The sequence below is a fragment of the Astyanax mexicanus genome, chromosome 24 (assembly GCF_023375975.1).
Source record: "Astyanax mexicanus isolate ESR-SI-001 chromosome 24, AstMex3_surface, whole genome shotgun sequence".
Lineage (NCBI taxonomy): Eukaryota > Metazoa > Chordata > Actinopteri > Characiformes > Acestrorhamphidae > Astyanax > Astyanax mexicanus.
The window spans coordinates 30,420,817-30,438,639 of NC_064431.1; the positions used below are offsets into that span (position 1 = coordinate 30,420,817).

Here is a 17,823-nt window from a genome sequence, read left to right on the forward strand (position 1 = left end):
TCTAAAATTCTAATAATAGAGTGTATTTTACTACATTTTTTCAGGGGAAATGGCCAAACTGGCAGTGAAATGATATCTTTTTAAAGGAGAGGTTGTACTGAATCATGATAACGAGTACCACCTTTTGTCAAATAGCCCACCTAGGAGGAGGATATGGAGAAGCAGGATATGGAGGAGTAGGAGGAGTGTATTAGAGTATTGTAGTGTATCAGAGTGTATTAGAGTTCATTAAAGTGTATTAAAGTATTTGTAGAGCATATTTGAGTGTACTAGAGTGTATCAGAGTTTTTAGCTATTTTTTAGCACTTTTAGCCGATGCTCCCCACAGGTTTACGATGCTAGTGATGGAAATCACTATTTTTACACCATTAACAAACTCAAAGTAGCTCCAAACTTCATTAGAAGAATTCTGAGAGCGCTGGGAGAGTTAAAGGTGCACAGGGAGTTTATTAAAAACACAGTTTACACTAGAAATTAAGATGTAACACATCTGCTAATGTTACACATATTTCTTCTCTAGGAGGATATCATGGACACCATTTCTCATTAGGAGGAAGTAGCAGATTAGGAGCAGGAAGGGGATATGCAGGAGGAGCAACAGGTCTGTTCTCTCTCTTTTGTGTTCTAAAATTCTAATTATAGAGTGTAATTTAATACATTTTTCAGTGGAAATGGACAAACTGGCAGTGAAATGATATGCTCAAAATTAACCCTCTGTGGTCCAACGGCATTTTCTTGATGTTTGCATATAATATCTTATTAAAGGACAAACTATTTTTAATTTGTTTAACTATTTTTAGTTTGTTTATTAAAAAACAAACTACCTTCTACTACCAGATCAGGAGAATCTCTCACTATCTTTAATAAACTCCTGAAGACAGAGCTCTTCAAAGAGCACTTACTCTCCTAACACCTCTAACTAACTACCTTCTACTACCAGATCAGGAGAATCTCTCACTATCTTTAATAAACTCCTGAAGACAGAGCTCTTCAAAGAGCACTTACTCTCCTAACACCTCTAACTAACTACCTTCCACTACCAGATCAGGAGAATCTCTCACTATCTTTAATAAACTCCTGAAGACAGAGCTCTTCAAAGAGCACTTACTCTCCTAACACCTCTAACTAACTACCTTCTACTACCAGATCAGGAGAATCTCTCACTATCTTTTATAAACTCCTGAAGACTGAGCTCTTCAAAGAGCACTTACTCTCCTAACACCTCTAACACACTAACTACTTCTAACCTCATTTCCTTCTTCCCCTCCTTCACTCCTCTATCCTATTATTTCCCTTTGACCTCCTTTAATCCCTATCCAAAGATGTTTTACCTTTAACTTAATTTACTTTTGTACTTGATTATTGTAAGTCGCTTTGGACAAAAGCGTCTGCCAAATGTAATGTAAAGTAATGTAATGTTATGAGTACCAACTTTTGTCAAACAGCACGTCTCCGTTCTCCGTTCTCAAAGATGTAACACATCTGCTAATGTTACACATATTTCTTCTCTACAGGATCCAATGGACAGCCAGGTCTGCTTACTTTCTCTTATTTTAAAAATATTAAGAATGTAAAATACTGTCCTTCAGCAACACCATGGCAACCATGTTAATTAAGCCTAATTCATATTAGTTTAAAAGGAAATCACTGTAAACAAGAGATTGTGTGTACTATACGAAACTGAATCAAGAATTTAACATTTCTCATCAGGTGGAGGAAGCAGATTACGATACACCATAAGAGGTCCGTTCTCTCTCTCTTTTGTGTTCTAAAATTCTAATTATAGAGTGTAATTTACTCCTTTTTTCAGGGGAAATGGACAAACTGGCTTAAAGGAGAACTCCATTGTAAAACGGTTTTGGATTGTAGTGAAAAAACAGCCCACCTTTGGCAAACAGCCACCTCCATTCTCCCCCAGCTTTCCCAAATACAGCACTTTTAGCCGATGCTCCCAACAGGTTTACAATGCTAGTGATAGGGGCATAGAGTTACTATTTTTACACCATTAACAAACTCAAAGTAGCTCCAGACTTCATTAGATATTTAAAACAAGGCACTGAAAGTGTTAAAAGTGCACAGGGAGTTAATTAAAAACACTGTTTACACTCTACAAATTACAAGTCACAATGAATAAATGGGTAGGAGTATAGCAAAATAGCAAAATATTTTTTCTAAAGTGCACTTTTAAAGGCACACTAGGATTTCCTTGATTATTAAATGTTTTATAGAAGTGAAATTACAGCTTGAAACTCACTGCAGCGCTGCATTGAGGTGTAATAGGAGGAATAGCGGTGATCTCGTGTCTGTGCCGGAGCTCCTCTGAGCTCAAACCAGACTCTGTAAGTTTTCCTAGGTGGCCGCGACCAACGCTCGCGAGAACTGCGACTTGCTTTCCAGCACTGCGACCTGCTTTCACACCTGTATGTAGTTCTAACAGTTCTACAAGGACTACAAAAACCCGCTATCTGGAGTTGGTTAATGCTGTACAGAAGCTAACTAGTAGTGATGGGCACTGCAGCTCTTTCAGATGAACTGAATCATTAGAATCAGTTCCCTAAAAAGATTCATTCAAAAGATTCGAACGAAGCTCCAGATAAAGACAGATTATAAGTAATTCAGTTGATATTTCTGTTTTATAAGGAGCTTAAAATGTTAATAAGAGAGTTAAAAGGTTATTAAAACATCCAGAGTGTAAATATGTGAGGTATAAGCTGTAGGCTAGCAGGCGGAAGCTAGCAGCGATTAGCATTAGCGATTAGCATTTGCGATTAGCATTAGCGATCGGGTTAAATGTGTAAATATATCATGTTAAGTGTACAATATGGCTGTTTGTAAGCTTAGTTTGCAGTATATTGTCCCAAACTGAAATATACATTTTAGTCTGGGGCTTGTAAAAGCTGATTTTACTGATACTGTGTTTTTGTTTTAATATTATTTCATGCTGTGCTTGTTTGGTGGTGAGGGCTATTGTATCTATGTTAAAAAAAAAAAAAAAAAAAAAATATATATATATATATATATATATATATATATATATATATTGGTTCTCTAATTATGTTGAATATATATTTCATCTCCACAGGACCACCTCGAGAGCCAGGTCTGCTCATTTCCTCTTATTTTAAAATATTGTGCATGTGAAAATATTCCTAACTTCTTAGTTTTATGGTTAATTAAGCTTATCATGTTTACCTGAGGATAATTATTTATATTTATGGAATGCTCTGATTTCCTAATTATGTTGAATATGCTTCTTCTCCACAGGGTTTTTTTTTTCACCCCCAGGTCTGCTCATTTCTTATTATTTTAAAATATTGTGCATGTGAAAATATTCCTAACTTCTTAGTTTTATGGTTAATTAAGCGTGTCATGTTTACCTGAGTTTAATTATTTATATGTATGGAATGCTCTGATTTCCTAATTATGTTGAATATGTTTCATCTCCACAGTGCTTTCTGCATCCCCAGGTCTGCTCATTTCCTCTTATTTTAAATGTATTGTGAATGTAAAAATGTGGGCCCTATTTTAAAGATCTATAAGAGAGGAGAGCCGTCAATCATGCAGATTGCTATCGTTCAGACAGCAATGGACATCTGGCTGTTGACTGTTGTCAGGGTTTTAATCAGTCAGTGGGGCACTTGGCCAACACATGGCCAACATATCATTACAGTGCACTACATTTTTATACTTTAACACAGACCCACAACATTGTGGTTATTTAACATCTTAACTGACAATGGTGCAAATGAAAGTTTGTACCTGTTGTAGCTACACAAAGGGACACTGTATCTCCTACCAGAGTTCATGAGTTGGTACTCAGGATACAGCACATGTGTAGCATCAGATATAATGTTCATGGCTTGCCTACATATCGCCTGCAGGCTACGAGGGGCAGGGGTGCCCATCATGTTCCCTGCTGTCTTGACAAGACTCACTGATTTAACTGACAGGTTGCCAGATTAAGCACACTGTGAAAAAATTGTGGATATTTTGGATAGTTTTTCCACATAAAAACAGCAAGTCGATTAAACAGGACATATATTTAGGTAATATTAACTCATAATTCTCAGTGTATTTAACTAAAATAATGTAATGGACCTAGGGGTGTGCCATATCGTATCATACACATTAATATCAACATTTTTAAATATCGTGAATGATATTAAACCCTAAAATATCGTGCCAAAATATATCCCATTTCCCATGATATATCTGCTAGAGACAGATTATATCTGCGTAGTATAATTTATTTTACTTTAATTCTGGATATATGGGGATATTTGGAGTGCTTTATTGTTATTATCATGACATTTTGGATCATTCTGTTACAAATCTGATAAAATTCTTGTATTTGTTTAATCTCACTTAAGGGTGTGCATTATTATATTGCATGTAGTAATATATTTTTTTTCTTTTCTTGCAGTGTATAGTGTATTTTTAAAATATTTTTTAAAAGTGTTTTGTCATATCGTCAAGGGTATCGTTATCGCAAAAAAACATGAAATACCGTGATATTATTTTAGGGCCATATTGCCCATCCCTAAATGGACCCCCCTTATTATCTATAACTGAGGTTAGGATTGGACATGAATCCCTTTTACTACCCCTAGGGGGCTCTTAGCCACTGGATTTTTTAAATTTTTTGCACACATATGTTAAAGTAGAAGCAAACAGGGATGCGTATTACATACGTGAGGGAAAAAAATGTGCAGGGAAAGTGAGAAAGCCCATAGGGGCTTATATACAGTTATACAGTACTTTCGCTCTAAGTTACAAACAAAATCATAAGTAAGGATAATTGCATACATACATACACCTACATACACATACATATATACACACATACATACATACACATGCACATACATACAAACATACATACTCACGTTAAAACAGTAATAGAGTTGTAAAGAAAGAATCTATACAGTAATTGACCCAGTAATTGAGTAGAGAATCAGACCTTACACATTTGAAATATCCATTGAGAGGATATAATCCTTTAGGCCGCCATATTGGAGGAGGCAACCCTGCGCCCCGAGTGCATTCATTTACACTGAGGAAGGTGTTTAATACACCTATAAAAATCACAACTCTACCAATTTACACCCGATTTACACACGGTTTGGTTTGTTACAAACAGCAGAGATGTAGTGATGATTCAGGACACAGTTACACATTAGAGATACATGCTGCTTTCATACTGAAATACTTTATATTATGCTCTTTAACAGAGACAGACATATGGTATGGCATAAATTAATGTACATGGCATAAAAAAAACATATATATATATATATATATATATATATATATATATATAACAGTAATACACAATATTACAACAAAAGTTATAGTGTTCATGATTATACAATAAATATTTATTTATTTATTTATTTATGTGTTATTTAACAACATGACTTAACATTTTCTCTTGTGTTTTCTCCATAGATTACGGTTATGATGGTAAGTATTTCATACCCGTAATGTTTCAGTAATTCTAGCTAAACAACGAATAACTTTTAAATATAAAATAATGTAATTTAATCATTTAATTTAATATAATGTACAATTGGTTACAATATGAACTCAATTCTCCCAATTCGAGTCAATATGATAAATTAATTAAATATTTGCTAAAAAGTTGCTATTTTTGATATACAAGATTTGTACATGAAAGCGACAATGTCCAGCATAATTTGTGTGATTTGTGATTTTTCAAATCATTTTTCTCAGTAGTGTGTACTGATCAATTTCAGTACTGTACTGGATAATTTTATGGTGATTAATGGAATGAAGTTCTGATCAAATTGCTGCTGAATTTTTAATGGCTTTTTAGTAAAAAAGGAACTATACACTCATCAGCAAAGCAATAGTTGCAAAAGAAAAAAACATTGCGGTGCGACTGGGACAGAAAATTTTACAAAAAGTTACAAGTTGGTGGTGCAAAAAATTTGCCTTCTGCGTTCGTATCTTAACAGTGCAGTGCTTTTGTGCGTCTCAGCAGAGGGAACTGTCCTGCTCGTTCACACTGTGAAGATACACCAGCAGCTCATTTAAGGAAACATTGATGTTATTTTATTCTTTATTCTGTTTATTGTTAATGTGTGTTTATTGAACAAGGGTGTATATGTACTGAGGGTGTTCAGTGCACACGGCTGTCCTGCGTGGTTAAGGTACTGTAGGATTGGACAGCTGACTGTTGACTGTTGTCAGGGTTTTAATCAGTCAGTGGTGCACCCGTATTATTTCCCACTGCCAAGACAGAAACACACCAGGACACACCTCACTTCTAGACCACCACGCCCATAAGTGTTGATTTATTCCTAAAATCTGATGCTATTGTAACAGCGTGGGCGCAAGGCGTGAAAATAGTAAGTGAGAGTAAGGAGAGTAAGAGCTCTTTGAAGAGCTCTGTCTTCAGGAGTTTATTAAAGATAGTGAGAGACGCTCCTGATCTGGTAGTAGAAGGTAGTTAGTTAGAGGTGTTAGGAGAGTAAGTGCTCTTTGAAGAGCTCTGTCTTCAGGAGTTTATTAAAAATAGTGAGAGACGCTCCTGATCTGGTAGTAGAAGGTAGTTAGTTAGAGGTGTTAGGAGAGTAGGTGCTCTTTGAAGAGCTCTGTCTTCAGGAGTTTATTATTAAAGATAGCGAGAGATTCTCCTGATCTGGTAGTAGAAGGTAGTTAGTTAGAGGTGTTAGGAGAGTAAGTGCTCTTTGAAGAGCTCTGTCTTCAGGAGTTTATTAAAGATAGTGAGAGACGCTCCTGATCTGGTAGTAGAAGGTAGTTAGTTAGAGGTGTTAGGAGAGTAAGTGCTCTTTGAAGAGCTCTGTCTTCAGGAGTTTATTATTAAAGATAGCGAGAGATTCTCCTGATCTGGTAGTAGAAGGTAGTTAGTTAGAGGTGTTAGGAGAGTAAGTGCTCTTTGAAGAGCTCTGTCTTCTGGAGTTTATTAAAGATAGTGAGAGATTCTCCTGATCTGATAGTGCTGATAGGGGTGGATTGTTGATAGCATTTCTTCAGGCTAGATTTCCATTGGTTGATTCCTTCTGGGTGCTCTATTTATTTTGGTGATGAGTGTAGATGAATAGCAACGTGGATTAAAAATGTATTATTGAATGTTTAGAGACTGATGTCCGGTTTATTGTGATATTGTTCTATAGATTATGATAGTCCACCTCAACCAATGCCGACTAGGATCAGCAGCATTTTGTGGAACCCACCCCCTAAAGGTACATTTAACTGCCCTGAAATTTCATGAAGTTCATTTTAATACTGTTTATATACTCTTGCTTAAATACGCATGAAAATGTATTTGCCCTCTACAGATTTCTTTTGTTTTTTGCTTTTTCGTCATACTGACATTTTTCTGATTATCAAACAAACTTTAAAATCAGACAAAGATAACCTGATTAAATATAAAAAAATATTAAATGATAATTTTATTTATTAAAGGAAAAAAACTATTCAAACTGCAATCAAGCTTTACTAATAACTGGCAACGGAATTTTGTTCCGCTCTTCTTTACAGAATCGTTTTAATTCAGACACATCAGAGGATTTTCCAGCATAAACATCCTGTTTAAAACCATCCACAGCATCTCAATCATCCAGACTTTAACTAGACCCTCCAAATCCTTCATTTAGTTTTTTTTTATTTATTTATAAGTCATTCAGAGGTGGAACTTCTGTGTGCTTTGGGTTTGGGTCATTGTCCTGCTGTAGAACCCAAGTACGCCTGAGCTTGAGGTCACAAACTGATGGCCGGATATTTTCCTTCAGGATTTTCTGATAAACAGCAGGATTCCTGCTTCCATCTATTACAGCAAAGCAGCTCCCGACCATCACACACACACACACACACACAAACACACACACACACACTACCACCACCATGTTTTATGTTCAGTGATGCATTTTGAGATATTTTAGCTGCTTCATGTTGTCAGACATTGCAGTAATCAGGTCTGGTTGTGGTTAGTAGTGAACTCAGCTTTTCAAAACATGTGATTAATCACAATTAATTATTTTTTTTTGGGTGGGGGGCAAAAACTTTTTTCACAAAGGGTTAGATTGGTTTTTAGATATTTTTTCCCTTAATAAATGCAATCATCATATAAAATGTGTTTTTTGTATATATTTACTCAGGTTATATTAGTCTGATATTATTAATCTAAAAAAAATGTCTGCCTTCACATTATAAGCCACTTTTTTAAAATCAGAATTTTTGGCCAGATAGGATTTGTCTAGCTTGTTGTTTCACATTCACTGTAAATGTAAGTGATCTGTATCTGTGTGTAATGTGAACGAATCTGTTCCTGAAACGTTTCACATGCTGCACATTGATACCTGTATAAACGCCTCCTTCTTTACCAACAACAAAAAACCCTCATATTAGAACAGGGGTGTCCAAACTTTTTTTGTTGGGGGGCAGAAGGAGAAATATATTTGAAGTCACGGACCACAGACTCTGTAATAAAACAAATAATGAAATATACCACTTTAAATAATATTTTTTTCCTGATTACTTACATTTACATGATTAACTATCTTTATCTTTGGCAGTGTTGTGTAAACTAAGATTTTTCAAATTGATGTTTAATTTCATGATGTGTCTTAATATTAAACTCCTTAATTATAACAACTTTTAGACTCTGTGCCCCGTTTTTCTGGGCTACAACTTCACCCTCGCCACTTTTAGACTCTTTGACCCGTTTTTCTGCGCTAGAAATGCGTACTCTCTCCGCTTTTAGACTCTTTGCTCTGTTTTTCTGCGCTAGAAATGCGCACTCTCTCCACTTTTAGACGCCTTGCCCCGTTTTTCTGCGCTAGAAATGCGCATCCTCTCCGCTTTTAGACTCTTTGCCCCGTTTTTATGCGCTAGAAATGCGCACCCTCTCCTCTTTTAGACTCTTTGGCCCGTTTCTGAAACCTAGCGTTCAAACTTTGAATCTCATTATAAATCCTGCTTAACAGCGGGCCAACTTTCATTCTTTCTAAAATACCTCGGCGGTTTGCTTTTGTTGTTTTTTTGCAGCTATAACTGCACAGCTGCACCAATGCTAAAGCGTAAAAGCAAAAAGATGCATGAATTCAGCTTCGACCGTTCACGTTAATGTCGAAAGTCCATGGATAGGATACGTATCCGAGTTAGGATCACATATGAAAGTGAAAAAATGAGATCTGAGTTCAGATTTGAGTCACTTCAGCCTGGTAATGTGAACGTAGCCTTTGACCGTTGTTTTCTAAGCTCTTCTGTCTGTTTCCTCTTTCTTTCAGCTGCAGTGAAGTCCGTGAGGTTTTTATCCTCCTCTAGTGGTCAGTCTAAGCCTCTCTGCTACGACGTTCCTTCAGCTTCCAAACTCCTACTTCTGAAGGACCTCTCTTCAGGTAAGTCATTAAAGATACGCAGCGGCTTGCAAAAGTATTCATACCCCTTCAACCTTTTCACATTGCTTTGTCACCTTACAAACACAAACTTACAGGGGTTGGACAATGAAACTGAAACACCTGGTTTTAGAGCACAATAATGTATTGTGGTGACGGACAGTTCTGGTGGAAACAGGAGAGTTGAGGTGCACACTGAATTCTGTCGTTATTTGATCAGCCGTGGTTTTATGTATTTTGGATACAATCTGGGTTAGCACCCGAACATCCCTTTCAGACAGCTTCCTCTTACAGTGTCCACAGTTAATCCTGTTGTATGTGGTTGGTCCTTCTTGGTGGTATGCTTTTGATTGCAATATTTAGAGCAGAACTGTGCTCTTACCCTGCTAATTGAACCTTCACACTCTGCTCTTACTGGTGCAATGTGCAATTAATGAAGATTGGCCACCAAGCTGCTCTAATTTAGCTATGAAACCTCCCACACTGAAATGATGACAGGTGTTTCAGTTTCATTGTCCAAACCCTGTAAATGTATTCATTAAGATTTTAAGTAAGAAACCAACACAAAGTTGCACATCATTGTGGAGTAAAATGAAAATGATACACGATTTTCAAAATTTCAATCAAATACAAAATCTGAAAAGTCTGAACAAACATTAGAATAATATTTCCTGTAATATTTTCCTCACTTATAGGATTCTCTATGAGCGGTGAGCTGACCCAATCCGGGACGGGTTTCGATCAAATTGCACTTCATTATAAAACGGATCATCACCTGAGCGTCAGCACCGCTGATATCAACTTCTCTGATGGTCAGAAAGCGTTCAGGCTCGTTTGGGGACAGGTACCCACCGTGCATCAGGCAGACGGGTATGATGTGATGGGATGTGATGGGATGATGGGATGGGTTGTTATGCATGTGCTGTTTTGTGGTATGATGTGATTTGATGTGTTGTGTTGTAATGTGATGTGACATGTTGTGATGTTTTGTGATGGGTTGTGATATGATGTTATACGTTTGGATGTTTTGGGATGTGATGTTATGTGTTGGAATGCATTGTGATGTGATGTATTGTTATGTGATGTGATTTCATGTGTTGTAATGTTATAGGTTGTGATGTGATGTTTTGGGGTATGATGTGATATGTTGTGATGTTATTTGATGGGTTGTGATATGATGTTATACATTGTGATGTGATGTTTTGGGATATGATATTATGTGTTGTGATGTGTTGTTATAAGTAATATAATACAGGAAATTGACAAATCCTGCACATAACAGCTGGGGTTATGCATAGGGCTCAGCCAGGATCTACTACTCACTCAACTAACAACAATAGCCAAAACCACCACAGTCTGATACTGGCTCGACAAGGATCCAGAAGCACAGCCTAACACTATGTTCATGGTCCATTGCCTCAACTGCCAAGTATCCAGACCTACCGAAAAATAACCAATGAACAAACAGAATCCCTCCTTAATCTAAGCTCACTTCCTTTAACTATGGCAACAACACACTTACTTAAGCACAATCACACACAATAAATAACATTATAAGTTGCATGAGCAGAACACAGCAACCACTACCATCTGATACCGGCTCGACAAGAATCCAGAAGCATAGCGAACTATGTTCATGGTCCGTGCCTCAACTGCCAAGTACTCAGACGTCTGCAAAAACTCATGAGACAAATTACTACAAGAACAGCAGGAACACACCAATCCCCTTCATCCAAACTCTAACACAAACTTCAGTGCAAGCTCTTCTCAGGGGTCATCAGGCAGGCACCTTCCTTCGTCAGTGTTTCGCTGAATTAGGCCCACGACACCTCCAGAAGGCTCAACAGTGAAGTCTGGCGTCCCAGACCCACCCCCCTCCAAGCCTGCTGTAGAAGCACAAACTCATTCCCTTCCCCACGTCGCCTCAGCCCTTCTGAACCACAACCACTGACTAGATCTTTCAGCTACATCTGACATCTCCTTCACTACTGTCCTCAGCACACTCTAATTCCGAATTCAGACAGTAGTCTTGTGGCAGACTTTGCAACAAAGCCTCTAGTACCTACCTCTACCGGTCTAATATACGCTTGCCACCCACGCTCTCTCACCTCAGCCACCAAGTCTGTATACTTCAGCCTTTTCCTTTCATAAGCTCCATCTACCTCGTCTTCAAACGGAACAGTCAGCTCTATAAAATACAGCATCTGCTTACTTTCAGAGTACAACACTACATCCGGCCTCAAGGTTGTAACCAGAATGCACTCCGGGATCTGCAGTTTACTGCCTACATCCACTAATAACTTCCAATCTCGTGCACTAGCCCACTTACCAGCAGTTTTCAAGCACTGTGCTGTTTCTCCACTATGCTGCCCCTCACGCACAAACTTGATTACCCTACTGCAGCCTACCACGGGCATGTTATTAACTTCTAACCGTTTCTTATCAAGTGCACCTGCAAGAGATCTAAGTACCTGATTATGCCTCCATGTGTAGCGCCCGTGGGATAGACTCACCTTACATGCCGACAAAATGTGCTTCAGCGTGCCACTTCCTGCACATAGCTTACAACTTGGATCCTCACCCACCCACTGAGCAAGGTTTTGTGGCGTTGGCAGAACATCATATGTAGCTCCCAAAAGAAACTTTATACGGCCTGTATCCAATCCCCATAACTCTCGCCAGGTGATTCTCCGCTTCTCTACACTTTCCCATCTCATCCACTGCCCCTGTTTACTCTGCCCTGCTGCTTTTGCTCTCCTTGCTTCCTCCTCCTGCTCACAAATAAACCCTGTAACCATACACCTTTTCTCTGGTGATGTGGCCTTGCCGAATGCTTTCCAAGAATCACCTAAACCTAATCCTGCCCTCCCATTTTGCACCTGCCCCACAACATCCCTGTGCTCCAGTGCCCTCCTTGCGGCTTGAGTAGCTTCTCGAGCATTCCACTTTCTCCCAGACCTAGTCACTGGTGCTGTTGCTTTAACCAGCCTGTCTTTTGACCCTAACAACTGCATTTCACGTCCTACCTTAGCACATTTGAACTCCTCAACCAAGCTCGTCAACGGCAGTTCCAGCATCCCTCTCCCACACCACGCCACACTACTAAGGCAACGCGGCACCCCCAACCATGTCCTTATAGCCTTGCTCATAACCATTTCTAACCTCTCAACCTCAGAAATCGGAATATCATAAACTGTTAGTGGCCACCTTAGACGAGGCAACAAACCAAAGTGCAGACACCACAATTTTAATTTACCTGGCAGAAAAGACTTATCAATTCTATTAATGGCCTCCACCATTTCTGTCCTCAACCCTTCCACCTGCTCTTTATCATTCAGTGCTGCAGTATACCACCTACCTAAACTCTTAACTGACTTTTCTAATATAGATGGTATGACTTCTCCCTCCATCATAAACCTTTCTTGTATCAACTTCCCTTTAATGATTGATACACTCCTAGACTTGCTCGGTTTAACTTTCATCCTAGCCAGCCTAAGATTATCATTTAACTTCCCTAGCAGTCGCCGGGTACATGGCACCGTGGGCGTTAATGTTGTCATATCGTCCATAAATTCCCTAACTGGTGGGAGCCGGGTGCCATCAAGCAGCCTCTCCCCGCCTGCGACCCACTTAGAAGCCCTAATAATCACCTCCATTGCCATCGTAAACGCTAGCGGTGAAATTGTACAACCCGCCATTATACCTATTTCCAGTCGTTGCCAAGATATTGCATTGTGATGTGATGTATTGTTATGTGATGTGATTTGATGTGTTGTGACGTTATACGTTGTGATGTGATGTTTTAGGGTATGACGTGATGTGTTGTAATGATGTGACATGTGATGTGATGTAATATATTGTGATACGCGTTGTGATGTGATGTTTTTTAATATGATGTTATGCATTGTGATGTGCTGTAATTTGATATGATGTGATGCATTGTGATATGATGTGATGTATTGTTATGTGATGTGATTTGATGTGTTGTGATGTTATAGGTTGTGATGTGATTTTTTTAGGGTATGATGTGTTGTGTTGTAATGATGTGACATGTTGTGATGTGATGTAATATGTTGTGATATGCGTTGTGATGTGATGTTTTGTTATATGATGTTATGCATTGTGATGTTTTGTAATGTGATGTGATGTGATGTTATGCGTTCCTGCAGTGTGTCGGTGATTCTGAGGGACAGTGAACTGGACGTCACTTTGGGAGGAGTGCGTGTTGTGATTCTCCTTCATAAGGAAGGTGGAAATGTGTTTCTCTGGCCGGCTGTTCGTCAACAACCCAAGCATGGCAGCTTACAGGGCATTCTGGGTAAGAAATGTACTTTTCTAATACAGCAGTCTGTGTCGCTAACACAAAATGTGCACAAACATTTGAACATGTGGTGAAAAAATATGCTATAAAAACATATGTGAAAGAAATTATTGCGGTTATTTTTTCACTACAGTAAGTTGATATTTGACAGTATGCATTTGTGGCTAAAAACAATGAGTTTCCAGTGCATAGCAGTCCAGCTTTGTTAATTACGACACCGCTGCAAAGTATATTTATGTTATATTTCTGTTGTTCCAGCAAAAACCAGCCTGCAGTATGAGGAGCTGCCTGGATTTATAATCAAAATCAGTGATCAGGAAGAGGCTGCATCCTTGTAAGTGCACTAAATATCTAAACTACAGTTCAGCTCTTCTGTAAAGTGCTGTTTTTTAATGTAAACGGTTGTTTTATTATTTTCAGGAGCACCGCTAAAGACTACAGACTCTCTTCAGCCCCGATTGTTGGATGCTGGCTGGTACGGCTGCAATTTGCTCTGCAGGGAGAGCTCTCTGACTTCACTGTGGCTCAGCTTTAGAGAAAACATCCTTTTTTCCAGAGAGTGAAGAAAGAGAAAAGAATCAGTTTTGGTTGAAAATAAAATGCTTTAATGTTAGAAGCTGGAAAGCAATGCTGGTATAAACTGTAGAAAGAGACGTGTGAGTAGTGCTGCTTTACGCTTAATGTTTGAACTGGTGATCTCTCTGTGATGGATGACGTAAATTACAGTAAACTTTAAATTAGAGCTGAACCACAAATTATATTAGAGTAGTAATTGGTCAAGATGTTTGTGGATAAGGTTGGTAACGTGTGAATGAACAAAGTTTAATGTAACAATAAAAAATGAAATGGCAAAATCTCAAAATTTCTCATTTTCTCACAATATTGATCATGGTCCATGGTCACTCTGGAGGAGCTGCAGAGATCCACAGCTCAGAGAATCTGAAAACTGATAGATGTGGACAACACGAATCTGGCCTTTATGGAAGAGTGGAAAGAATAAATACATTTTTAAAGAAAAGCAATTAGAAGTCCATGTAGGAACACAGCAACATATCCCTTAAAAAAATCCAGTGTGATCAACTGCCTTTAGAGGTCACCTAACTAGTTAATAGAGTCCAGTTGTGTGTATTATTATTTTTTTGTATAAATTCACCTGTTCTGTTCTCTGCCTCAGAGGTTCATTAGAGAACATTAGTGATGAAACAGCATCATTAAGACTGAAGACACTGACCAGACAGGTCATAGATATCAAAGCTATGGAGAAGTGTTAAACACTTATATACCCAAAGCATTGAACATCTCACAAAGCACTATTTAATCCAACAACCTCAAGATGAGCAGTAAGTAGAGAAGCAGCCAAGAGGTCCATGGTCACTCTGGAGGAGCTGCAGAGATCCACAGCTCAGGTGGATCAGGATAATCTGTCCACAGGACAAGTACTTTTCATTTTTTATCAGAAGCACTTGACGTTGATGTGCAACCCAGTTTGGAAACAACTATTTTTGGGGTTCTAGGAAACGCTGGCCCAGTTAAAAACAAAGAGAAAGAAGTCATTGCTTTTGCTACTCTCTCTACTCTCGCAAGGAGAACAATTTTGCAAGATTGGAAATCGGCCAACCCACCCATATTTATACACTGGCTAAGTGACCTTTTACTATTTCTTAAATTAGAAAAGATTAAGCATTCACTTAGAGGATCAACTAAAAATCTTACTTTGAAAATATGCAAAACATCACCTTAGACTGAGTAAACTTCCAACATTACTTTTATTGCACATCCTAGTGTGTGGGAAAGTAAACCAAATCTGTACATGACCTCCCCTGCTTTTTTTTTTTTTTTGTAACCATAAGGCAGCTTAAGTTGGGTATAGGGGATGGGTGGTGGGGTTGATAGTGTGGGGTGTTTTTTTCTGGTTGTTTGTCTGTTTTTTGGGGGGGGCTTATAATGAAAAAAAGATGCTTGTCTTTCGAATGCCAGTTCAATAAAAAAATAATATGAAAAAAAGACCTCAGTGCTGCTGAATTCATCATGGCTGGAGCTGAATCTGTAGCAGCTCTGTTCGGATTCTTACTCGTCTGCGTCTCCACGGCTCCAACCCTGAGGGTGAGTTCAGAGGTCGTGTTACTCGCGGATCGGCTGCTGGTGTTATTAAACTACAGGAGAGTTTAACCCTAAACACACAAAACTGTGCATAGTTAAAGTTACATGTCTCATCTGTTGAGTTTTAGTCTCAGTGTGCAAAAAGATAAAACTGAGTTTAAATCAATAGTGCTGGAGATTAACTCTGAACAGTGTTAATTTAGGGTGACCAAACGTCCGTATTTCACGTTCTGTCCCAGGTGTCCTGTTTTTTTTTTTTCAAAAAGTGAGGAAATGTCCTGGTTTTTAAACTACCGACAAATCTAGCGAGTTTTTGTGGTGTTATATCAGGATGTAAATATAACTGTCTTCAGTGTAACATGAAAAAAAATATTGAGTTTAACTCACACAGTCTCAGTCAGTCTCTCACCTCATTCACCACGTAGCCTGTCACTCACCTCCTCCACAGAGTCTGCCTCTTTGTAAAAAGCTAAATATCTATTAAACCATTGAACAATTTGTCTATGATAGCTTTAAAAATAAAGAAAACTTAAAAAAAATAAAAAATAAAACAAACAAAAACCCTAAAAAAAATGTAAATTAACACTTTTGGCTAACTGCTGCTCTTATAATAACATTTAAGAACACGGCAAAAAAAACTCATTCATGTAATTCACGTAAAAATTAAGTTTTTGTAAAAAGTGACGGCCTATTAAAAAAAGCAAGAGATGTTGTTCATTTGTAACATTTCTAACATATTTAGGATGTTTTTCACACACTTTTTTCACTCCCACAACCTTAATCCTTTACAGCTTCAAAAACATGTATTATGCAAATTATGTGTTGACGTCATTTAGCGACTCCGCATGTGATTGGTCTGTGACTTTAGTGCACCACAAAGCAGGTAAACCGTAAAGACAATAAAAGTTCCGCCGCTTTAAATGAACACAGAATTAAATCCTTCTCAGTAGTTTATCAGTTTATCAGTGACTCCAGTGCTAGAGTATAAAATGCAAGTAAAGAAAGGAAAGTGTAGAAAGCTGCGTAGTGTGATAACTAATAATTACCCATGTTTAAAAGTAATGATTCTAAAATGCTTTTAAAAATTAAATGATTTCATTTAAATGCTTTAAATTAGTTGCTTAACAAGTAGCCAGCCATCACGCACTCCGCTTGTGATCTTATCCTCTTACGCTTTTGGAAATCTGAAACGGTTTATAAGCCAGTCTTCATCAGGGGCCAAACAAAAATATAATGGTCACGGAAAATGAGCTCTAAACAAATTCAGCCATTATTTAGCATTTTTTTCCAATAATGCCAACGCTGCCATCTCCAACAACTCCAGCTCAACATTTTATGCATGTTTATATAATCTATATAATGCTAAGTGGAAACATGTTGAACTATTACTTCAGTAAGCCAATGAAATTGTCTGATTAATTTACTTTATTTTACTCAATAATGGCTTATTACTATAATGTGTGCGTAAAGGATATCTTAATAGTTGTAATTTCAATGTATATATATATATATATATAATTAAACGTCAGGTATCATATATGTAAAGTTCTGAAAAAAAAATTAAGAGAGCACTTAAAAATGATGAGTTTCTTTGATTTTACCAAATTAAAAACCTCTGGAATATAATCACGAGGAAGATGGATGATCACAAAACATAAATCCAAACTGAACTGCTTGAATTTTTACACCAGGAGTAAAGCAGCATAAAGTTATCCAAAAGCAGTGTGTAAGACTGGTGGAGGAGAACATGCTTAAAAAACAGGGTTATTCCAATAAACTTTGATTTCTGAGCTCTTAAAACTTTATGAATATGAACTTGTTTTCAGCCATTTCTCATTTTCTGCAAATAAATTATACAAATGACAAGATTTTTATTTAGAATTTGGGAGAAATGTTGTCTGTAGTTTATAGAATAAAACAACAATGTTCATTTTACTCAAACATAAACCTATAAACAGCAAAATCAGAGAAACTGATTCAGAAACTGAAGTGCTCTCTTAATATTTTCCATATTTAAAT

General features: G+C 37.7%; 1 protein-coding gene across 21 annotated transcripts in view; it reads left to right on the plus strand.

Moving 5' to 3' along the window:
* Positions 1-14,566, plus strand: part of LOC103044542 (inter-alpha-trypsin inhibitor heavy chain H3) — a 97,548-nt gene extending 82,982 nt beyond the window's left edge. For 7 of the 21 annotated variants that reach the window (XM_049471499.1, XM_049471506.1, XM_049471513.1 and 4 more), the window contains exons 24-34: positions 1,711-1,743; positions 3,083-3,100; positions 3,265-3,285; positions 3,450-3,467; positions 5,449-5,463; positions 7,161-7,229; positions 9,276-9,386; positions 10,079-10,253; positions 13,553-13,701; positions 13,963-14,038; positions 14,125-14,566. In XM_049471499.1, coding sequence (XP_049327456.1) covers positions 1,711-1,743; positions 3,083-3,100; positions 3,265-3,285; positions 3,450-3,467; positions 5,449-5,463; positions 7,161-7,229; positions 9,276-9,386; positions 10,079-10,253; positions 13,553-13,701; positions 13,963-14,038; positions 14,125-14,239 — 800 coding nt within the window. In that variant the 3' untranslated portion in view covers positions 14,240-14,566. Of the gene's footprint in view, positions 1-520; positions 602-1,514; positions 1,533-1,710; positions 1,744-3,082; positions 3,101-3,264; positions 3,286-3,449; positions 3,468-5,448; positions 5,464-7,160; positions 7,230-9,275; positions 9,387-10,078; positions 10,254-13,552; positions 13,702-13,962; positions 14,039-14,124 lie in introns of all 21 variants that reach the window. The other 14 variants (XM_049471501.1, XM_049471507.1, XM_049471511.1 and 11 more) reach the window with 7 other exon arrangements.
* Positions 14,567-17,823: the final 3,257 nt, after the last annotated feature.